Source organism: Lagopus muta, chromosome 6, assembly GCF_023343835.1.
Source record: "Lagopus muta isolate bLagMut1 chromosome 6, bLagMut1 primary, whole genome shotgun sequence".
NCBI classification, from domain to species: Eukaryota; Metazoa; Chordata; class Aves; order Galliformes; family Phasianidae; genus Lagopus; species Lagopus muta.
The window spans coordinates 5,461,517-5,486,295 of record NC_064438.1 but is presented as its reverse complement, the minus strand read 5'-3'; the positions used below and the strand labels follow the sequence as shown (position 1 = coordinate 5,486,295).

At 37.8% G+C, this 24,779-nt stretch overlaps 1 protein-coding gene across 4 annotated transcripts in view; it reads right to left on the bottom strand.

The window, feature by feature from the left end:
* The window catches only part of LOC125694320 (leucine zipper protein 2-like), a 140,173-nt gene that overhangs the window by 64,921 nt on the left and 50,473 nt on the right, over window positions 1–24,779 (bottom strand). For all 4 annotated transcript variants that reach the window (XM_048947320.1, XM_048947321.1, XM_048947318.1 and 1 more), the window contains exons 2-5: window positions 13,666–13,783; window positions 12,150–12,220; window positions 9,472–9,553; window positions 2,223–2,285 (exon numbers count right to left, since the gene is read on the bottom strand). In XM_048947320.1, the coding sequence (XP_048803277.1) occupies window positions 2,223–2,285; window positions 9,472–9,553; window positions 12,150–12,220; window positions 13,666–13,783 (334 nt within the window). The remainder of the gene's footprint in view (window positions 1–2,222; window positions 2,286–9,471; window positions 9,554–12,149; window positions 12,221–13,665; window positions 13,784–24,779) is intronic.

Here is a 24,779-nt window from a genome sequence, read left to right as displayed (position 1 = left end):
CATTCAATACTTGTCAATACAAACAGAGGGTAAGTATAGTATTTGAAAAAAAAAAAAAACAAAAAAAACAAAAACGGGCAACAGTAGCTGTGGAAGGAATTCCATTTACATTGCACCTCTATCCATTTGTATGAATACAGAACTTTCAAAATTATATAGAAACACTATCTATTAAATTTACACCATATCTACTTAAAAACAGATTTACTAAAAACATTCAGTGATTGGAAGCAGGGCATAGATAAACAGTTATTTTTGTTAATTTTAATATCAAAGTATGAGGTCCTTATTGCAAACTCCAATAACTACTGAAATTCTGGGAAAGCTTAACAGACTTTTAAGGATTAGCTATTCAGTAGGTGTAACTCCTTTCCCTCACACTAGCTGATGCACAGAAGGATGATGAAGTGCTCTCAAATCAAATTTCTCCCAAGCCACATTTAGTTGCCTAAATAATGATAAGAATGCTGGAGCTTTTGATTTCCAGGCCACCCTAGGGCTGTATTTCTTTAATCACAAGTACTGCTCTGTACTTCCTCCTAAAATATATGCAAAATAAACAGGGCCTAAAATCTGTACTTACCTCTTTCTTACCTCTGGAGCATCTTGTAGGATGACAATACAAAAATGAAAACATTTCAGGTAATTTGATTAAATTAAAAAAAGCAAAAAACAGATGAATTGCATTGGAGTCAGTGATCTCTTTCTGACCTCCACAATTCTGTGATTCTGTCTTTGCTACCGAACTCCTAAAAAAGCTAATCCTTTTACTTTTTTTTTTTTCTCCGTTTTTCCATTCCATAATTTGAAACATTCGTAGAAAGTGTTGAAAGGTTTTGTAGTTCCATTTAGAGCATCTAGACATTAATTGTTTCCATAGAAAAGAAAGTTCCTTTTCTCTTCCCTCAAGTGAAACTTTTTGATTTATTGAGGTCCTTTTTAATGCTATAAACTAAAAGCAGATGAGTAATACAAATTGGACTCAGTTCTTTTTGAATAATCCTAGGAACATCTGTACACTGGTCAAATCATACACAAGAAGAATATAAAGACAGGAGAGAAAACACAGGTGAGCTAGAATGGAAAAGACATCAATTGAAGGCTTTAGAAACCCATTTGCCTGGTGTATTTTCCTTCCCATCTAAATCAAGACTTTCAGTTTAATCATTACTTTACCTCCAAGTTCAATTTTCAGTGTTATTTTTTTTCTTTTTGAGAAGCACTAACCACACAAATGCCCCAAATAACACTAATACAGAAACTGCTCAGTCAGTGACTCACAACACATTTATTAATCCTCTCTATTCTGTAATCAAAGTACTTCCCTGAAAACAGAGAATCACAATGTGGCAGGATAGAGAGGTATAGACAAAAAGTACTCCTCAAGCATTTATGATCTTATGAATACCAACTTACCTACATACCTTTCCTGAGCGTTTATCCATTCTCCAAGCATTTTACAAACTATTTAAGAAAAATCATGACCTTCTTGTAGCATAGTACCTAGAGAACCCAGTCAGGCTGAAGCTGCATTCAGTACCCAACAATGAATAGAAGAAGCTACACAACTGCTTTTTGTTTTCCCTTCTCATGGGTTTTCTTGGACTGAGTTCGGAAGTGATTCATGGCAGACTATGTACAACTGCTAGTGAAGTACAATAAAGGGTACTAGTGAGTCGAAAGAAAAGAGCCCACACAAATCCTGTATACAGAATTCAATTTCATGAAAGTCTACTAAGTTAGTAATAAGGCAAATAGTAAACAACTCTGAAAGGAATGGTCAAACAACCAATTAAAAACCCAAACATATCTGGAATCTGTTCAAATACAGTATATCAGAAATTCCCAAAGCCCTAACTGAATCTATAAAACTAAGAACATCAAAGGAAACAATTCAGAAAAACATGCTGAGAGGAAAAGATCATGAAAAGCTATTAAAAAAAAAATCAAGTTAAACAAAGAGTGATGCAAGAAGGAATTTGACAGTAAATTCAACAGTATCGGCTGCAGAGGTGTTTGTTATCAGGTAACAACCTATAAAAATTAACCAGTATATAAGCATACACTATAGGGCATAGGCAGGAATAAGTCCTTGAACTCCACAATTCCAGTGACTGCAGATGATGTGAAAAGTGAGGTAGGCTTGCGTGCTCTATGAGAATAGCATTTGTTATCACCATTGTTACAGGTAATACTGATGCACTTCAGTACTCCTCGCTTACCTCATTTTGGAGGTCCCGGATCATTCTGCTCTTCCTTTCCATTTCTGTCTTCAAAAAATTAATCTACAAGTTGAATAAAAATACTGAGTAAGTTTCTGAAACTTAGCTAAACACCACCTTAAGCTTATTTTTTTTCTTTTAACTTTATTCATAGCTTAAAAAAAATAAACCATCCCTAGTAACAACATATCCTGGAAAACTATTGTTTTAAACCAGATTAGTATAGGTCATCACTTTGTGTTTCATGATTAACCTGTAAGTGGATACCATGATATTTATTGGGAAACTTAGAATTGAGGAAAGAAAGTCACTATGCATAAAACCCCTCATTTGACTTTCGTGCTAGTAGATATAGCTTTCTTTGTAATCAAGTCCATGGAGACCTTCAGAGAACTAAGGATTTTTTTAACAGTAGGTTACTAACAGTCATTAGTCCTAAAGAGAACAGATCCAAGCTCCCCATCAGTATAATTTATTAGATTATTGTTCTTCCTTAGTCCTAATTCAAGAGAACGTCAATGCTCCCTCAAAACGTATCAGCTCTAAATCTGGATGAAGATACGGCACTGAATTTATTGACTGTGCTCTCTATACATTTATATAATCAGTGAATGTACAGACATTATAATTATGGAATATACCAGAGAATTTGGCTAAGCAGGTTACTATACAATAGAGAACAGATAGAATACTTACTCACGTCCTGGGCTCGCCGCAAAACTCCAGAAGAGAGGATCTCCAGAAGAGATCCTCCCCCACTGGTAGTCAGCTCTTAAATGGGTCTAAGAGAGGTGCAGCCAGGCTCCACCCCTTCCAGCAGCACAGGTGAATTGCCTTCACCTGTGCTCCCATGGCTGACTCATTGCTCACCTCAGATGATCAATCAGAGGTTCAGGCTATGATTCAGCATTTCCCATACAACATTGCTTGTAAATGTTGTATTATATATATATATATATATATATATATATATATATATATATATATATATATATATATCACGATCAGAAGGATCGTGAGGCCCCGCTTTCACGGTCTGTATTCGTACTGAAAATCAAGATCAAGCGAGCTTTTGCCCTTCTGCTCCACGGGAGGTTTCTGGCCTCCCTGAGCTCGCCTTAGGACACCTGCGTTACGCTTTGACAGGTGTACCGCCCCAGTCACACTCCCCACCTGACGCTGTCCCCGGAGCGGGTCATACATATCCCCTTGTAAGGGGAGCAGGGAGGACCCGGGGAACTACAGGCCAGTGAGTCTCACCTCCGTGCCTGGGAAGATCATGGAACAGATCCTTCTGGACAACATGCTCGGTCACATAAAGAATGAGCATGTGATCCGAGACAGCCAGCACGGCTTCACCAAAGGAAGGTCATGCCTAACTAATCTTGTGGCCTTCTATGATGGAGTGACGGCATTGGTGGATGAAGGGAAGGCGACCGATGTCATTTACCTGGACCTGAGCAAGGCCTTTGACATGGTCCCCCACCACATCCTCATCTCCAAATTGGAGGGAAGTGGATTTGATGGGTGGACGACCCAATGGATAAGCAATTGGTTGAAAGGCCGCAGACAGAGGGTGGTGGTCAATGGCTCTATGTCCAGGTGGAGGCCGGTAACAAGTGGTGTCCCCCAAGGGTCTGTCTTGGGACCGGTGCTCTTTAACATCTTTATTAATGACATTGATGAGGGAATTGAGTGCACCCTCAGCAAGTTTGCTGACGACACCAAGCTGAGTGGTGCGGTTGATACGGTGGAAGGAAGGGATGCCATTCAGAGGGACCTCGACAGGCTGGAGGGCTGGGCTCGGGTGAACCTAATGAGGTTCAACACGGCAAAGTGCAGGGTTTTGCATTTGGGCCGGAAGAACCCCAGGCACCTGTACAGGCTGGGAGGAGCAGTCCTTGAGAGCAGCTCGGCAGAGAAGGACCTGGGGGTCCTGATGGACGAGAGACTGAACATGAGCCAGCAGTGCACTCTGGCAGCTCGAAAGGCAAATGGGATCCTGGGCTCCATCAGGAGAGGGGTGGTCAGCAGGGACAGGGAGGTGATTGTCCCTCTCTACTCGGCTCTTGTGAGGCCCCATCTGGAGTACTGTGTCCAGGTGCGTAGCCCTCAGTACAAGAAAGACATTGAGATTTTGGAAAGGGTCCAGAGGAGGGCGACTAAGATGATCAGGGTGCTGGAGCACCTCCCTATGAGGACAGGCTGAGGGAGTTGGGCTTGTTCAGCCTGGAGAAGAGAAGGCTGCGGGGTGACCTCATTGCAGCCTATCAATACCTGAAGGGAACCTACACCCAGGAGGGGAGTAAACTCTTCAAAAGGGCTGACAACAGCAGGACTAGGGGAAATGGTTTTAAGTTGAAGGAGGGAAGATTTAGGTTGGATATCAGGGGGAAGTTCTTTACTAGGAGATTGGTTAGGCCCTGGAACGGGCTGCCCAGGGAGGTTGTGGATGCCCCGTCCTTGGACGTGTTTAAGGCCAGGTTGGACGGGGTCCTGGGCAACCTGATCTGAATGTGTATGTTTGGTGGCCCTGCTAGGCAGGGGGGTTGGAACTACATGATCCTTGGGGTCCCTTCCAACCCGGGTGATTCTGTGATTCTGTGATTCTGTGTGATTCTGTAAATATCAGCTAGGTGAAGAGACAGTTAATGTGGCCAGCAACTTGCATGATTATATTCACCAGTCCTCACATAATAATGGACGATAATATTGTTTCAGAATCTCAAGTTGAGAAGTACAATCAGAAAGCAAATAACAGTGCACAAACCCCCTTTCAAGTGTACAAATTCTGCTTTCAGCCTCCAAATCCTGATATATATGAATAGGCTTTTGGGTTTTCCTCTACCAAAGGCATGCGAGCTAAAAAATTTAACTATGAAACTCTCTACATCTTTCCCACTTTCTACTCACTTTTTGTTCTTGTTTGACATTCAACTCTTTTCTAGTGTTGGCTTTCTTTAATTACTATCTAGCTAATTATGAAAACACAATGAAAACGTATTGGTGTTCTAAGGCTGAACTCTACAATGCTAAGCAAGGACACTGCTTCTGTCTCCTGGAGACAGACATTCAAGGTACACAGAGCTTTGTGTGCTTCAGAGCTCATTACATTTATTAAAGGCAACAGCTTCCATCCAGTAGCCTTTGCTCAACAGCAGAATGTGACCTTGTAATGCTGAAATTAGATTTTCCCCCACTGAAATATAGAATGCTTTAGCAGATGGCTGTGATCTAATTCTGAGAGACAGACAATAGTTAGTTACTCATCGCAGAGGAAGGACAGACTAATACCAACACAAAGTCATTACTGCACAGTCAAATCTCATCTGTACACTTATTTGCTTACCTGCAGACACCTTTTACATTGCTTAGAATTAAGGCAGGAATTATTAAGATGGGACTGAAATACCTTTACTGGCATATCTGTAATACCACTGTTAATATCCATTAACTCTAGTACAGTCAGTATTAATTTTCATAGTCTAATTTTCAAGTTACACCATAGGAATTGACTCTGAACGCTGAGAGAATAGGAAGCTATACACACAAGAAATATTCTATCTTTTGATAAAGTGAGAAAATAATCCACAACCTGTTCAGTATTTCTGAAAGCAAAGCCAAACACAGTTTATGCCTGCTAGGATTCCTTAGGTGGATTCAAATTTAAATTGTAATTTGTGAATTAATAAAAAAACATTTTTGTCATAGAGACATGTATGACTTTGTCATAAAAACTATTAGCAAATAATATATTTTGGAGTGAAATGGACATCTCATCTTTTTATGAGTTAGTGGTGGTAAGAGATCTGGCAATAGATTTCTCACAATTCAATCCTGCATGTTCTGTTTGTGTTGTATTACTAAGAAGGTCCTAGTGATATCCAATTAACCATATCATTTTTGCTTAGTTTTTAACGTCATGCACAATGAGTTACTTAATTCTAAGTTTTCATATCAAGCACTAAGCAACTAGGAAAAAAGATTTTACACAGGTGTATTTTCTCCTCTATTTTGACAAATTGGACAATAATACACTGTCAAACTGTCACTGCGTCTTTCTACTGTTTCACACTGTTAGTGTGATATAAAACAGTAGCAGGAACAAAATGAAAAAGGCATTCTAAACTTAGCCTACCTACCCTACTTTCCCTATTTATTTCCCACCCCCTCCCTGTTTCTTTGGTAATTTCTCATCTTCATTAGAAAAAACCAGTCCAGCTGGTTCTATACACTCTGATTGAAATTAATGGGAAAGAGCTTTAAGTAGTGGTTCCTTTTCACATATAAATAAAGCTATGGTTTAACTTTTTTTAAGAAATACATTCACTGCAAAGCAACCTATTATAAACTACTACTACTTTGGTATTTAGTACTAAAAAGTTTTACCAACTTTTACTGATTGCTAAAGGAGACAGCAGGTTATTCCTGAATGTTTTATATACGTATTATACACCTAAATCCAGTATAGTACTCCTAACAAACTTTATTTTAGAAACACCTTTTGGCAGACAAATAATCCACAGTTGTGAGCTGGCTAGTAGATCAAAAAAGATCTTCACAATTCTAAGCCTTCTGGAAGACTACTTGACCTTGAACTTTGCAGCACAGGGCCACTGAAAAATTCAAGCCATCCTCATCAAAATAGTTTTCCTCTGCACTTCTAATCATCTTGCACAGATTGGAGGTAGAACAAGAGCTATGAATTTATCATAATCCTGCCATATAACTCATCCCAAAATAAACTGATGCTCTTTGTATGCTGGTGCTACAAATGCAAATGACAAAGGACCTAGAAAGGGAGTCACTCTCACTCAGGGCCCCCAGTCTGTCCTCAGCACAACTGGAACTGTCAAGGACAGGAATGTCTTTTTGGTTCCTCAAGACTGAACCTCTCCGTCAGTCCTCCAAACAGCTTCAGGAGTTATCCACTGAGCCCTATCACTACCTCAGTAAATCCACAGAACAGCAACTTTTTAGCTGTCCTAATGTCCTTGGCTTCTCTAATATTGAAGAGTTTTTAAAAATTGACTCCAAAGTACTTTTGAAATATTTGTTCAGTCTTTCTGCTGGTGAATAGATGCATTTTATCTGCAGGCACAAAGAAATAAGTGTCACAAATCAAGGACCCAGCACAGCTTTCCTTAAAATCAGAGGTCCATTTAGTATTCTTTTATTAGCAACTTTTAGAACACAGTTCAAGAATTCCATTTCCCTATCTATATAATCAATGAATATACAGATGCTATAATTAAGAAATATACAGGAAAGTCAGGCTAAGTAAGATTATTCCAACAGGAAGATAATAAATGGAAAATGCTTACTGACGTTGTAGACTTACAATATTCTCCACAAGGAGTGATCTCCTGAAAGAGATCCTTCCTCAATGGCAGTCGTCTCTTACATGGGATCTAGAAGAGATGGAGCCATGCTCCAGTCCTTCGGTAGAATTACCTTCACCTGTGCTCCCATGGCTGACTCACTGCTTGCTTCAGGTGGTCAATGAGAGGTTCAGCCATGATTCAGCAGTTCCCATACACTATCTAACCAGATGACAATCCTCTACTTTAAGTTCTATTATAAACTCAGGGGGGGTTGTTGTTTGTATCTTGTTTAATTTTCTGTGATAGATTTGTGATCTCCCAAAAGTATTATACTAGCAGCTGAATTTATGCAAAGCACCGTTCTTAAAGCTAAAAAAAAACCAACCATGCTGCATAGCAAAACACAGAGCCAATAATCTCTTCACCTCAGCTGATATTTATTTTACTACAGCCAAGATAATCCTGAGTAACAAACATTATATAAAAATTAAATAACATGTTTTCCACATTTAATTTGTAGGGCTAGAATTTGGTTTGTCACCTCAGCTATGAGAATGTATCAGTGCATCTGGAAAAGACAATTAAAAACAACTTTGGAATAGCATGTTTTGAATATGTAGCAGAGAGGATCAGGCCCTAATCTTTTATTTCAGAATGATATATCTGTTTACAGTACAAAACATCTTCAAAGAAGTGTAGATTTTTTTTCTATACATATTCTGCTCAAACTATTGAAGAAGATTCAAAATATACCTCATTTTTTTCAGGTTTGGTCAGAATACTACTTGCTTATTTCTTTCCCCTCAAGACTAGATGAGGGCTTTTATTCTCTAGAGAAGCCTGCAACTACTAACAATTCAGTAATTATATGCTGTGGAGGAACATTACTTTAGCTTAGTATAGTATTCTACTTTAAGCACCTAACACATAGTTTAGATGTCATGACTACCTACTCTGGGTCAATCTGGTCCACAAATTGAACCAAAGATCTCTTATTAGGGACACTGTAATATATTCATTAATTTCAGAGAGAATGTCTTTAATTCCTAAATATTAAATAACTGAAATTAAAATTGAATGAAACTAAAATAACGAACTCGTCTCTTGTTCACAAAGGACTGAAAGCCACACAGAAATCACATCAAGGCATTTCTGAATATTTGCTAAATTGCATATTCATACATACATACAAGTACCCTTGTACTGTGAGCCTGAGAACTGGTAAAACATTACTAAATAAGCCATCAATTACAAAATATGAAACTAAAAAATATATCCACAAAACCTGTTAAGAATCACAGAACACTTGAGGTTTATAGGAAATAAATCTCCAAAAATTATCTAGTTGATTAATGCTCAGCAATATTCATGTTATAAAATTACGACTGAACAAGACTGGACCACTTTCATATTTATATCCAAGAACTAAACAAAGAACAATTTTTTTTTTTCCCTGCAATAACAAAATTTGGCTGTTTGTGCCTTGAATTTATACCTTCCAGTAATGATAATGAGATCTAGTGTTGTCAAGACTTAACTTTCTCTTACTTACTTTCATGCTGAAAATTAGTAGCAATTAAGAAAAAAAGTCAGTGGCAGTATGACAACATACTTTGGTATAGATGAGACAAGAGGTCCATAAATGTAACCTCATAAGGCACAAGGACTTGGGTCCAAATCTCCAAGAAGCTGGATACACACACCTACATCCCACAGAAACTAGTGGAAAAACATCTACATTTTCTGCAACATACCAATTTTATCCACCTCCTTTTATTTGAACCTTACAGAGTACTAATGCATCTGAAATCTTAGGTTTTGTTTTAACATGTAAGACATCTGAGATAATGCAAAAAACTTAGGCGAGGAGGATTTAAAAAAAAAGATGGAAGAAAAAAAAAAGGAAGAGGGACAGACTCACTCACAGTAGCTTGCTGCTTTTCTGCCTTCTCAGCTGCCTCATTAAGCTGCTTTTGAAAGGCCTCCTGAAGAGATATCATTTCTTCCCTAGGCATTGAAAAAACAAAACATAAACTTCATCCCAAGAGTTCAGTACAAAATCATTCTTCAGTTTCCAGAGAAGAGTGACAGATGTGTTGCATTTACTAAGTGTCTTGCTAATAAAATTAAAATGACCTCATGAACTATAGTGCCAGTACAAGACAAAAATTTGTTCATGATGGAAATTTACGCTTATCAAATGTCCTGTTTGCAAAACATCTGCCAGTATATAGTCTCTAGAAAAAGGAATTGGTACAATAAAAGCAAGGGAAGCGGACCTGGAAATACACTATAATCAAGAACCACTCATTCTAGAAAGAAACAATGGGGAAACCAATAGAAGAAGCTGGAATACAACTGCACAAGAAGATGTAATAATTTGGATGGGGCAGTAGTGGATTCAAGATATTTTTGCATTACTAATACAATCAGAGTTTCTCCAAGGTGATTACAGCAGGCTGAGATCTTATGGTCATCTCTTTTACCCACAGGTGACACATTTTGGAGCTGCTGCAAAGTACAAGACTGACAAATTTCATAACTTTTGCAGAGCATTTTCAGAGCTGTTGCTTGCATCAGTAAAATTTAATGAATAAGGAGCAGCGTAGAACCAACTTTACACTGAGATGATAATTTAACTCAATGAAAATCATCCAGGAAAAAAAGGCAGCAGGCTTGTACGAGAACAGAAATTGTGAGCTGCTGAATCATCTTTTTTTTTTTTTTTTTCTTTCTTTTTTTTTCTTCTTATTTTATAGCTCTTTTATGTTTACAGTTTGGAGAATGCTGGTGCAAAAAGATTGATCTGAAATAGAGACCGAGCAGCATGAAACCAATGCATCATCAGCACAAACCAGCTCTATCATTACATACACAAATGCAATCATTCTGAAACACGAACAGTGCACAAAATAACTGACCTTGAGATATCATACTAAATGACCAAATTATACTTGCCAAAGTAAACTCACACTAAGGCAATGTGATTCTGATTCTGCAATAAAAAAATTATAAAAAAAAAATCTAACATGAAATCAGAAGGGCTACATTAATTTACATAAGCTGGGATTCTAGCACTCCAAACTTTACTTTAGAGTTCATAACTGCAGAGCATAATCAAAATGGTGCTCACAGACCAAGTGCAGCTCACATTTGTCCAATCAAATCATGATATATTTTGGATTGTAGATCAAATACAATAGATTCAAGCAGAACAGTATCAAGTTCATCATTCTTCACTTGCTGAACAAGCATAACCTGAATCTGTTGGCAAAGAAAGTGATAAATTCTATGAGGGGGACTTATATTGCTAACAGTGGCTTCTCATACTGCACGTGTCAAAGTAAAAGTGAGAGCCTGTAAATGGCCATCAAGAGCCCACAGTAGATACAAGCCATTTTCTTGGGGCCTACAGTAAAAGCCTTTTATTTTCTGCCGGAAGGTGAAGGCTGCCTGGTCTTATGCTGCATATTGTATTGCTCCAGGGTTGGTATCTGTGAGTTACTGTTGTGCAGAATACCTAGTGGTTGATACACTTAAAAGTCCACATTTGGTTTTAGGTAGACCTTGAGAGACTTCAAGGGGAGATTTAAGAAATATATCAGGAAATTACATTTTATTATACAACTAAGAAATACAATTTTCCCTTAGCAGACTAGGTTTTCCTATCTGCAACTGGGAAAGCCTATTTACTGAATACACTTTTAATTACTAAATAATGGTTTTAATCAATTAGCATTACTATTTTTATATAAACTACACAACAATCTACCATTGCAAAACCAGGATCATATATGAAGGACACATGGCAAGAATAGCAGCGATGCTTTCATTATAGCCATGTAACATGTAATTGTTTAAATACTGTACTAGCTGAACAAATTCTTTCATCATTTAACAGATTTATATGGAATATCTGAAAGACTCTTATCTATTCAATCCTTCTCCATGGAAGCAAAATAGAGAAGATCTGTATTGTTTTCTTATGGCTCCAACTTGCTTTGTATTGAAGAACTGGAGGATCTTGTCACAAGCAATCTCAAATCTTCATGTGTGCTTCAATAAATACATTATCAGCAGTAGAAAGATTGAGAGATTTAAGTCATGTATTTCTAGCAATAGTGTACTATTACTATTTCTTTGTTTCCAGAGAAAAATATGAGATATGGATGCATTCATTACATAATGCTGTTTCAGACAATGTGATTCCTGTAGTAGTAATGTTTACTTGTGATTGAAGTTGTATTAATGCTGTGATTTACCTGTCTGAACTATAATAACAAAAAGAAGTAGGTCAGAGAGTGCTGAATAATGACAATACGAAGGAATAGGAAGTTTCATATTTAAATGTTTCGGAGATATACAAAATCCTTTTTCTTAATAGATATCTCCCCAACTGATGTCCAATATCAGTTCATATGTCTCATATGTTTCAAAAACTTCTCACAAGATAGCATTCCTTGCCTTTATTTCACTGTTACTGCCAGGATCAGTAGACTCCAGACTATGTGAGTGTTTATAATTTAAGGCAAAAGGAGGGACGATGTTTTCCAATATTGTTGCTTTCAGTCTAAAAAGTGAAAGGGAGAAAGTATGCTCTTACCTTTGCTTTTTGCCCAGTTCAAGAAGTTTCTGCACATCACTTCTGGCTGACGCTTCATCATTTTTCAAAGACTGATAACAAAGGAAAAGAATCAATTACCAAAGAGATCTTGAATTCTGCTCATTTGTGAAATCACTGATTGGGATCTGTTTTGTAAAAACGCTCCCAGTGAATTGCCATGGGTGAGAAAAGGAGGAACACCTGATTATGCTTTTTACTGTAATTCAGCACTGCTAACTGTACATCATTTTGCAGCAAGCACTACACTGCATCCGACTGTGTAAAATAGATTAAGAAACAAACAAACGACTGAAAGCACTAAGGAGGCATGACAGAGATCAGTGTGTGTGTACAGAATTCCAGAGAATTACTTTTGTATCTTTGGATCTCTGAGGTGTTGAATATGAAATACCTCACAGTATGATTTTCCTGAGTACTACCTTCAAACTGCTGCATAAAAAATCCCCTTCTAAATTACCTTAGCAAAAAGAAGATAAGTAAAAAAAAATGCAGTGGGAAACTACTGGTGGTGCTGAGGTGGGGTTGGGTGGATGGAGACCACCCAATGTTCTATAGGGCACCATACACATTAATTTCAAGGAGAGAAATCTTGAATATAGGAAAATAGAGCACAACAATATGCTACAATACAGTATTGACACACATTGTCTCTATTGTCCTGTGCAAAGATACAAGGATGCCACTCCTTATATTTTTCCTATCTAGCTTACAACAACATAAGGGTACATATGCAATGGCAGGAGAATACCAGCCTCTAAAATGCTATGCAATACCAAAAACCTCAGCCAAAAATGAGCCATTGCTAGACTGACAAACAGTCTCAGGCAGACAGGCATACTCTTAAGTGATCATCTGATGATTTCAGTACAGGATCCAGAGCAAGATCTCTACTTTTCATTCTACGGAGCTGATACGATGGCAGAGTTAATCTGACTATTGTCCTTTCAGCCTGCCCACATTACCCAGAAAACCTCCTTTGTTAAAGCAGAAGTGTTCATCAGCTCTGGATGCCTAGCTGCCAGCTCTTCTAACACTGTCTGTCAGTTAAACTTGTAAAGTAATCCCCTGCAGTAAATCCAGTCAGTTGGTGTAGACTGCATGTCTGCAGAGTAAAGTTAGCAGCTACATTAGGCTTCCTAGGTGCAACTCATCAGCAAAGATGTGGCCTGCAACAGCAAAGGAAATCCTTTCATAGTAGCTGCCAGGTTCAATGTGTGGGAAGTCCATTATGATTATTCTTTTCTGTTTCTTCTTTTGTTCTGCTACATTTTGTTTACGCAACATTTTGTTTGTTTTTTGTTTTTTTAATTACCCAATTCATTTAGATTATGTTTTCCTTGAGACCATCCCTTTTACTCTCAATGCAAGGTAAACAATGCACGCTCTAAAATCAACAAAAACAATGACATTTTTATTTATTAGCAGCAGATAGACATTAGTATGAAAAACACAAAGTAAGTAATTCTAAGTCCCAGAAACCCACACACAACCTAACCTGGAGGTTTTCTTTAATTCCCTCGAGTTCTTTAGAAGTCTTTGACAGCTGACGAAGAATATTGCTCCTTTCCTTAAAGACTTCCTTCAGCTGTCTCTCCAGTTCTTCATAGCCCTGTCTAACACAGAAAACAAAAGCATGAAATCCTCTCAAAACATTCTTCAGTGCACTTCAAAACAGTATTAGATTGCCCAGATTTAATTAATTAGAACTATACAGTATCTGTAGGTTCCAAACTGGAATGTGGAAAGATCTGTCTGTCCATATATACAACAGCTTGTTTTCTCCTAATACAGATCAAGAGATGCTTTGAATGACAAAGTGATGTGCTGCATCTGAGTATACAAATCAGACTGAAAATACTGGTGTATTGTCTATGGCAAGCAGGAGATTGAGCAGATGTATTTAACATGTGTGATGGAATATAGTGTGAGATCTCTCCTGTTCTGAAAGACATCCTGCCATCGAAGTCAAGTAAAACTTGGTATGAAGTTTTTTGTCACCTGATAATTTTGGGCAAGGACAATTCAGAGCTGTTTGAACTTTGCAAGATTTATTTCATTTAAAAATTTCCCCCAAATTAATCCTCACTGCAGTACAGAATAGAGCTGAAAATATGCTAAGACGAATCAAATGCAAATTAATTTATATGGGAGAATGTTTTTTTCCTATCATTTCTAAAAACAACAATTCCTACTTAGATTACAAGTGTATTTTCTAATGTTTCTGCAGAAATCCCAAATGATGTCAATTCTATACTCTATTTTTGGTCCAGTGAAATACAGACCCAACTCTCATATACTATTTCAAGCAAAAAATCCCAAACATCTCAGTTAATTCTAAAACAGCATATATTTTCAGATAAAATCATTGCCTTGAGGAAGACTTATCAGCAAGCTGGAGCATCTGTTTCCCCCTACAAGTGCAGTAGAAACCTTTTTTTTTTTGCTTTGTTTTTACTTTCCTCACAGTAACTCTTTTTATCAAGGGAATAACAAAATTCAAGCCTGTAACACACGGGTGTTATTTTATGCTCAGATAGAATCATTGAATCCTTAGAGTTGGATGTGACCTTTAAAGGTCATCCAGTCCAATTCCCTGCAATGAACAGGGACATCCACAACTAGATCAGGTTGCCCAGAGCTTGATCCAGCCTTGCCTTGATAGTCTCCAGGAATGCGGTATGCACCACTCTCTGAGAATGACTTTACGAACACACAGGGTGTCCATATAAAGAGGTAATATCAGGACTTGATTATAAGTCACCTAAGTAATAATACATCAGAGGTAAATGATCCAGTACAGGTCACAGTCCAATTATGGATTTACAAGAAAATCCATACACCAAGGATGTGAACCTTTGAATATACAATGTGGCATTTACACCCCACAGTTTAGTTCATGTTTTCTCAAGCTGAATGACAGAATATACTGCTATATGAATTAAACCTAGCTACTGCAAGAACGCTTGATAAATACTAGCAGTCTAGTTGCATGCAATGAAAATAAAATCTCCAGCATTAAGTTTTATGTACAAACACTGACAGTTTTTGTGACTGCCCCAGCTGATTTTTTAACTAGGAATATACAATGGCCAGAAAGCTATCTCATCTCAGTGCTTCAGACAACATTATATAAAACTAGCATAACGAGTTTCAGAGAATACCCTCATTTTAATTTGATAACGAACAGAGGTCAAGCAGGAATTTCCTCCTGCTATGGGGTAATAAGGCAGTTTCAGTAAGGTCACCACTTCCTCCTTAAGCAGCACAATGCATGTATTGACCTCTTGCCATTGAACTGTCATGCTTTTGTTTAAAGTAAAACCTTGCATTAAAAAATCTGTCCAAGTGGTAACACTGTCTTAAATAATCACTTCCAATTAAAGCCCCAAAAAGACCTGCTCCCTAGCCCCCTCCCCCAAAATAATTCCATTACACATGTATTAAATCTGTTATCTGAATTTTAGGTTACAACACTTAGTCCATTCAGCAAAATGAAGTGTTATTTCCAGCAAATCCATCTGAAACTAGAATACTAGAGCAAATACTATAGCAAACAGATTACAGGAAACATTTCAACAGATTATAAATTTTGGTGTAAGAAGGAGAAATGTCTATCAACTCCATCTCTCCATCACTACAACTCTGACTACTATTTCTTCAAATATCAGAAGTTCAGCTTTTAGTCTTCAAAATAAAGATCAAGACATTTCCCTGAATAACATGTACAATGGCAGGACAAAGGAAAACTGATTTTGTTTCCTGAGAAACAAAAGTGAGAAAAAGATTCATATCAACATAACTGAAAGTTGAAGAAAAGAATCTCTAAAATGAGTGAACTTGAGATAGAAATCATTCACGACAATAGAGCATCACATCATTGCCTTTTCTCTATATAAATATGAGCATTTTTAATCATGAAGTTCAGGGGGAGGGAGGTTACTGACAACCAAGAAACAGAATGAATAAAACACGCAATAGGTAATACACATAATACAGTATCAATATAATATAGTATCATCTAACCTCAGCTTCAACTATATTTATAATTTCAGTCAATTGTGAATCAGTTGACCTGTGGGAAAAAGTCATATAGGCATTTTGCTTAACAACAGATAAGCCCTTGCTGAAATACAATCTGCCAGATATAACCACTTTGCACACTCAAATGGCATTTCCATAATATGTTCTGTATTCAGCCATTATCTAACCACTGTGTTTCAGGCTGAAGAAAATACAAGGAACATGAAAAAATTGGGATTTAGGGGAACCAAGGAACATTTTTATTTACCTGTCCTCCATAGCTTGTGTACAAAATATTTGATTGAATGTTTCCCCTCTACCTACTGAGAATCACGCACAAGTATGTAGTTTATTAACTATTCAGAGAAAAAATCCCTTAGTCAATACTTACATGAATTCTAAACAGGCTTAAGCATCCTATGTATTTTAAGTGCAATAGCCCACAAAATGGTTGCAGCCCAGATGCGTTTTATTGGGTTTTTCCACAATTAGCAGCTAGAGAATCAGGCCCTTTGCATCCACTTCCTCTGACTTGTTAATGCATGCACTCTAAATAAAACAAAACCAACCTGACTTCTCTTTGGCAGACCCTTGGCTCTGTAGAATCAGTAACCCACCAGAGAAAGCACACAACTGCCAGTTCCCACAAAAGGAGCAAAAAGAGACTTCTGAAAACTTGTAGTTGGCATAAAACAAGGCTCTGAGAAATAGAACAGCAAGTTATGTGTTTAACTTGATATTGAGAATGACTCGGGAAAAAAAAAAACCAACAACTTTCATTGATCTACTTTAAACTGCATAGGTCACGAAAAGTGAGTTAACGTCACGAGGAAGGACAGCACAAAATGTTGTGATTCCACACTAAAATAACTTTACCTAGGGCAATAAATCCTTACTGAATTCATACAAATGTAATAAGGAGCAGGCACATAAACCTTCTGAAAGCTATTAAATTCTGCACAACTACTCAAATACTGCATAAATATAGACTTGTCCTCTGCATGAAAACTTTGCCTTTCACATCATTTCAATAGGATTTGGTCTTCAGTAGGAAATGCATTCACACTAAAACCTTTCTCTTTTTGATAGGTAACATTGCAATTTTTCAGTTCTGATATTCTTCATCATTTATATCCACAACACTGCATCTACATTTGTTTTCTACCGCAAATCTTTGACTGTGACCTCAGTGTTAATATCCTCAAATACACAATACATGCAGTAGACTTAGCAGATAACCAAAACCACTTTCTTCCAATAACTCTGACTAAGTCAGGTTAACATTTCTGTCTGTGCGCTATGTTAAATTCTCTACTTACTGGCTATGAGTACTAGCATAGCACGCACATATCTGTCTGAAAGAGACAATACATCACAAAAAAGCAACTTCTGTACACAGATTGTTATGAAAGCTACATCAGAATGGAAGTATATCAAGGTTCTTATCTTGGTTCCCAGATATTGGTAGAAAATTTCTCATTTCAGTTGGCTCTTACGGCATTGCATCTTTAGTCTTCCAAGACTTCCAGTCTTACCCTTATCCAGGGCAATCCTGAATCTCTTTTGGATTCACAGCAAACTTTTCAAAACTAACTGTGGGTCCAGGGTAGTCTGGCTGTGGTAAGCCTCGTTGTTTTGTTGTTTAAGCTCTTATCTCCTTATAATGAGTAGGTCACCTGCTCAGCAATTCCATCAGCAAATCTGTCCCGCACATGCTCTTCAACCTGTTACAGTGACAACAGAGCTTTAAACGGAATAGACAGAAGCAATTGCATAGCTCCTTTTCTGCCAGAAAGGCAACTTTGAACAATTTCACGTCAAATTTGTCTTTGAAGTATCAAGCCAATCTAACTTTGTTCAGTCCACTGTTGAAAACAGATCATCATCTCCAAACACTACTACCCTGTCTGCTTGTACAAAATACAGGATCACGCACTCTACAGCACTTCACTTTCTCATTTTCTCATAAAGCTGTGTTTAACAGGAGGGTTTTATTCTGCTGAGAACTGCTGAACTTGTTGGTGTTGCTGCTATAACATGCATTTTTCTGCAACAGAATCATTCAAACATGCTACATTTCTCAGAAAACACTTGGGCATCTATGACAAAACCTGCAGGCATTTTTCTCCCTTCCTTCCACTAGTATTTTTACCATGTTTACTTGTTTGGTGCATAAAGCATTTCATAAACACTATTTTTGTGTTCACCATGGATTTTCCACAGCACATCACTTTCTGAATGATCCAAAATCTGGAGTGAATTAGGTTTTCATTAGCATAAAAGTCCTTAGTGAACAGTGTCATAAGGTGAAAAGGAACACTAGGAAACAAGACACTAAAGAGGACTGAGCAGGGGAGAGGCTGCAACAGAAGAAGTATTACAATCCAAGCCATACACAGCCAGTAGCCTATATCAAGGCTCACCACACTAAATTCCAATTGCTTGCTACATGCACCCACTTCTTGTCCAAAGCAAGTTCATGATGCTTCTACAACAAGGAATGAGAACCTGAAGAACCTGCATGGATACACCATATTGACAGTTGGATGGTGAGTCCATAGCAGCTTCATTGTTAAGTGACTTTGGGAACACTAGAAGTGTTATGACCACCTTTACAACTTTTCTCTTCCTTGGCTTTTTAGTGAAACTAAGCAAACTACAGCTATCTGAGAGGTTTTCAAAGGTCACAAGATAAATTATAATGTAAAGCATTATTAAATGCAAATATAAATGTTCCTGACAGTTCTGACTCTGATCTTTTGAATCATGAGAAGTACACCAGAAAAGGAAAGAGAGGTTGAACAGCTAAACTCACCAGTTATGGAATACAAATCAAGTGCTAAAGAACCATATATTTCACAAATTTTCTTCACGAGTTCTTTGCAAGTTCCATACAAATCTGTGCTTGATGCTGAGAAAATTCTTTTGAATTTGTAAACTACAGCTTAAATATATATGTATACATATATATATATGTATATACATACATACATATATACATAGACACACACACACATGTATAAAGCACACACTAAAAGCAAATGTCCATATCACTTCCTAAAGACCTTCCCATTCTCAAATTCTCAAATACTAACTCTTCCCTCAGCATATGGCTCCATCAGTAGCCAGCATCTAGGACATCTTGTAGATAGTATAAAATGTAACTCTTACCCTCACCTTAACCTATTTTTATCAGGCTCCACATATAATAATATAAGTACTTCTACAGCTACATCAAGAGCTATGTGAAATGAACCTGCTCAGAGTTTCTAATTGTCATAGAACAGCTGTGAACCTGCACATTTCTCCTCTCATTACCCATGCGCTTTGAATGACATTTCCATTGCAAAGATTTTCAGGATCAGTGGAAGCAAATACCACAAAGCAAACTTGTCAGTGCATTTTGTGAGATCAAAGTTTTGTTTCAGAGAATGGCATATGAATGTGCCTGAAATTTACCACAGGTGCAAAGTAAGGAGGTTGGATCTGTATGGTGGGCATTATTTCTCACCTCCCAAAAAGAAGAGCTTCCTTCAATCTATATGCCGCCTATTTTTGCTCAGTCAGAACTCAGCAAGATATGAATTCGTGGAATTCTCCTTAATTTTAATGCAACTTCCACAAAAAAAAAAAAAAAAAAAAAAAAAAAGGACAAAGGAGAGGGAGGTGGGAGGTGTTGTATTGTCTTTGTGACTCTCATTCATATGAACTCAAAAACAACCATGGAAAAAAAAATGGAATGAATAGGCTCTAGTACTACTACAACAGAGCTGAAATGATGCAAATTTATACTTCTACTGGAGGGATGTCCCAGGTTATTAGCATTCTGACACAAACACACTGTCCAACTTCCAGTGTGCAGATACTACTGGAACTGAATGTTCTGAAACACCTGATGTGTCCAATTTCATCCAGATGATTTTCTCCCCACATAAAATTAATATAATAAAAAAAGTAAAGAGTTAAGTCAAAAGCCATTAAGGAATTACAATTTCAACAACCCCAGGTACAACTTCAAAATCCTCCTCTCTAATTCCCCATTTAAGAAAAATAAAGGTCATGGAAATATCTGGTCCATTTAGCCTGTACATATTTTCCTCTCTCCTAAATCTGTGCTCCTAACCAGCGCAGGCTTACCTATGTTAGGAAAAAGCGGGGGGTGAAAATGCACTTTGGTTGAATAATATCCTCAAATAACTCTGAGAGAGGACTGAGGAAAATCATATCTCTCCAGTGCAAGCACACCTTTCCTACTGCACCTGGATGGAATACTGAAGAGTGCTCTGACAGCGAGAAACAATCCAAGTTTTAGCAAAGATTAAGTACAAATTCCCACAGTCAGCGTGAACAGTAGTCAGTCTTTCAGGAAGCTGTAAAGGAGGCACTTGATTTGTCGCTACACTTGCCAAGAAGGTTAGAAAATCAGTGCAGCTGATATATCCCAGCAGCAATTTTAGGGGCCTATTGATTTCTTTTCTACCTGAACTGGAGAATGGTTTTCTCAAGGGGAATTACAATACAAGATCACTTACCAAGGACAAGCCCATTCTTTTTCAAAGTGATGTATTTTGCCTTGTTGTATTCACACCAGATGTGTAACTAAAGTAAATGTGAAAGGATTTTAATCATACCGAATTATTTACTGGTATTACTAGATAGGACAAAGGATTTATAACTTCCAGGGTGAAAGTTGCAGTTAACATACCCCTCCCCATGATTTGTGCTAACAGCAAGAACTGCCGCATTGACTTCCTGATCATCCATCCTTTGCTCTGTCCCCAGTGAACAGTTCAAACAAAAACAGAAAACATCATCCGCATTTTCACACCAATTGTTCCTTCCACCTGGCACACCTCTTCACATGAAGCCAGGAAAGCAATATATATGGCAGAAAGTGAAATCCTTTGTATGTATGTGTCTATATACTTACACTAAAAACACACCCAGCCAAAATACAGCCCCAACAGCAGAAAAGGCTGCCCAGTACCACGTCCAGTCTGACCTTGGGCATCTCCAGGGCTGGGGCATCCACAGACTTTTTGGGCAGCCTGTACCTGGGCCTCACCACTCTCTGAGTTATGAATTTTATCCTAGCATCTAACCTAAATTTCAACCACCACCCCCCCCCTCCTTTTTTTAATTTTATTTTAATTTAAAGCCATTCCCCCTTGTTCTAACACTAGATGAACCAGATGACTTTCTAAGGTCGCTTCCAAATCAAACAATTCTATGATCCTATCATTATTTATCTTTCCCTATACAAAAAAAGCTCCTATAATGCAAGAGAAAAAAACACATGCAAAATATGAAAGAACTGCATGCACTGAATGGAAAAAAAAACTGAATTGCTTAAACATTTTGCCCACATTTTTGAGCATCTCTTCTCACATTTTAGATTCATTGTGGAAATTAAAAAGAGCTTCCAAAAAGGCACCTTGACTGAAAAGGCTATTGATTTCAAGAATATTCACCATTTAAACATTTAACCGAACAAGGATCTTATATTTGAACTCAACATTTTCTTTTTAAGCATGATTTCATTATATAGCATAACAGATTTTTGACACTTGCCCTTTATATTGAATGTTTTTGTACAAGTCTGAACGTATCACCTCTTTCAAGAATCATGTTAGAAGTCAAATGTCTTACATCGCATGAGATCTCTTCAGATGAAATAAATGAATCAGAAATAGAACTGAAAGCTTGACCTTGAAGTTGCCTTTTCATTTCTACAGCTCTCAGAGGTACCACAGCACTAGGGCTTTTTGGGTTGTGAGTTGTCGTTGTTTTTTTTGTTTTTGTTTTTTTTATTTTTTGCTTGAACAGAAGTCTGAATCAGGAAAACCTGGATATTCAGCAGAGACTCTGGAATCTCCACTTATCATAGAATAGCTTCAGTTAGAGGAGACCTTAAAGATCACCTAGTTCCAATTCCCTGCCAAAAAAAGGGTTACCAGGATCCCATTCAACCTGGCCTTGAGAACCTTCAAGGATGGAGCATCCATCCCCGCCTTTGCCAGAGCCTAACCACCCTCTGAGTAAACAGTTTATTCCTAACATCTAACCTAAGTCTCGTCTCTTTTAGTTTAAAGTCCTTCCCCCCTTATCCTATCACTATCAATCCAAGTAAAAAGTCTGTCCCCCTCCTGCTTGTAAGCCTCCTTCAAGTACTGGAAGACAGCAATGAAGTCTCCCCATGGCCTTCTCCAAGCTAAATTAGCTCTCTTCTGGAACTGCTCTGACAGCTCCACATCCTTCCTGTACTGGGGGACATGGTACTCCAGTTAAGGCTCACCAGGACATAGTAAAGGGAGACAATCCCCTTCCTCTCCCTTCTGCCACCACTCTGTTGATGCAGCCCAAGATGAAGTTGTCCTCCTTGACTGCAAGTGCATGCTGCTGGCTCAGGTCCAGCTTCTCGTCCACTAGGACCCCTAAGTCATTCTCTGCAGGGCTGCTCTCAGTGCTCTCTGTACTCACCTGGGATTGTCTCAACCCCAGGGCAACACCTTGCATTCAGCCTTGTAGATCCTCATTAGAGTCTTGTGTGTCCAGGTCACTCTGGATGGCATTCCTTCCTCCTATTGTGTCAATTTCACTACACAGCTGTGTGTCATCAGCAAACTTGTTGAGGGTGCAATCAATTCCACTGTTAATGTGGATGACAAAGATGTTGAAGAGCTGGTCAACATGGACACCTAGGAGACGCTGCTCTTAACTGGCTTCCACCTGGACACAGAGCCACTGACAACAACTCTTTGGCTGTCATGGATTATCTCCTCATCTCACATGCATGGTTACAATACATGGTACAGTGCAATCTCTTGTGTTAATAAGGGTGCAGAAATATCTTAGCCTTTCAGGTAGAGATTTAGATGACTATAAGGTGTCACTTGTGCTTCATTAATTGCTTTATTATTTATCACCTTTAGATTCAGGGTACAGTTACATCCATATATACTGGGTAGATTTAGACTAGATATTAGGAAGAAATTCTTCTTTGTGAGGGTGGTGAGACACTGGAACAGACTGCCCAGAGAGGTTGTGTATGGCCCCTCCCTGGAAACATTCAAAGCCAGGCTGGATGGGGCTGTGAGCAACCTGGTCTAGAGGGAGGTGTCCCTGTCTATAGCAGGGGGTTGGAACTACATGTTCTTAAAGCTCCATTCCAACCCATACAATTCTATGATTCTATGATTATTCTACTGATTGGAAATTAAAACAATTAACAATTAACATTTTCTGAACATTAATTTAAAACAATGAAGGTTATGCATACATAACCTTCAGTATCAGCATCAATACAGTGGTAACTTAGTGACAGTCACAGCAAACACAGAAGAGATCAGCAGCTTTTAACACAGTGAGCTATTTTTTAAAGAGTAGCTGACTTGCTATTGTTTGATTTCATTTCTTGCTTGTCTAATAATCGAAGTGTGCTGTTAATTCTTCCACTCCCCAAATCAAGGTAGCCAATGCAACTGTGATACCTGGATAAAAATCACAATTATTTTTTAGAAAGATAACCCAAAATGTAAATGATGCACAGTCAAATAATATTAATATTCAGAGAAAGACTTAGTTAGAAATTACAGACAACTTTGGATAAGAACATCCTTGATTTCCGAGGAAAAAAATAGAAACCACTACAACAAGACACAGCAGTACACGCAATCTGGAGGCAGTAAATGCAAATACTCAAGATTCATAGCTCCTATTCAAGTGTTCAGGACCCTCTGGAGGAAGCAATCACAATTTGGCAGTTGTTAGATGTGATACTAAAAGATGCTCAAAGCCCAACTTTTGAACACTGACTAAAATGAGATGGAGCCCTATTTCAGCCCTTTAAGCTGACTATGCAGGAATGATTTTTTGCTCACTAAGAGGAACACAGGTCAGCAACTACAAGGTGCTTATAACGAGACATTGGTTAATTATATTCAAGAAAATATTGCCAATATTTTATAAGAGCATTTCCTGTTCTACAAGAAGCAACCATATTTACTCAAAGTAAAAAATATCTAGTTCAGCCAGCTTGCTTCACATTGGAAATGATGTAATAAACGTTAACTTCCTTTAGTAATTCCTCACTTCTAAAACTTGAACTCATTGCATTTCTATGCATTTTTGTACCACACATAAACTTTCACAAAAAAGGCAAGAGGCTTAGAGCACTTTAAAGCTTTATTGCTAATGCAGCAGAAAATCAGTTTCTTGCACAATGCAGATGGATCTTATCGACATGAGGAGATTTACACTTGATTTTCACTTGTATTAAAAAGAAGGCAAGCAGAGGAACCCGGATACAACCACAATATAACAAATAAAAATAGTGACATAGAAAGCAATTGAATACTTGAGGAAGTAAGTAAATACGTAAACAACAGTAAAGTTTAAATTGTTAGATTATTTCTTGAAATCTGGACAGAAACAGGCTATTTTCTGACCTAGAATAAGAAAGCAAATTTGCAGAGAAAGCTGAAAAAACTTTGGCTCTTTTCCCACTTGAAGATGACTCTAGTTAATAAAGGATATCTTAATCTTTCTGAAACACTTGAGAGAAGCAAAGCTATAAAGAAATGTCAGGTT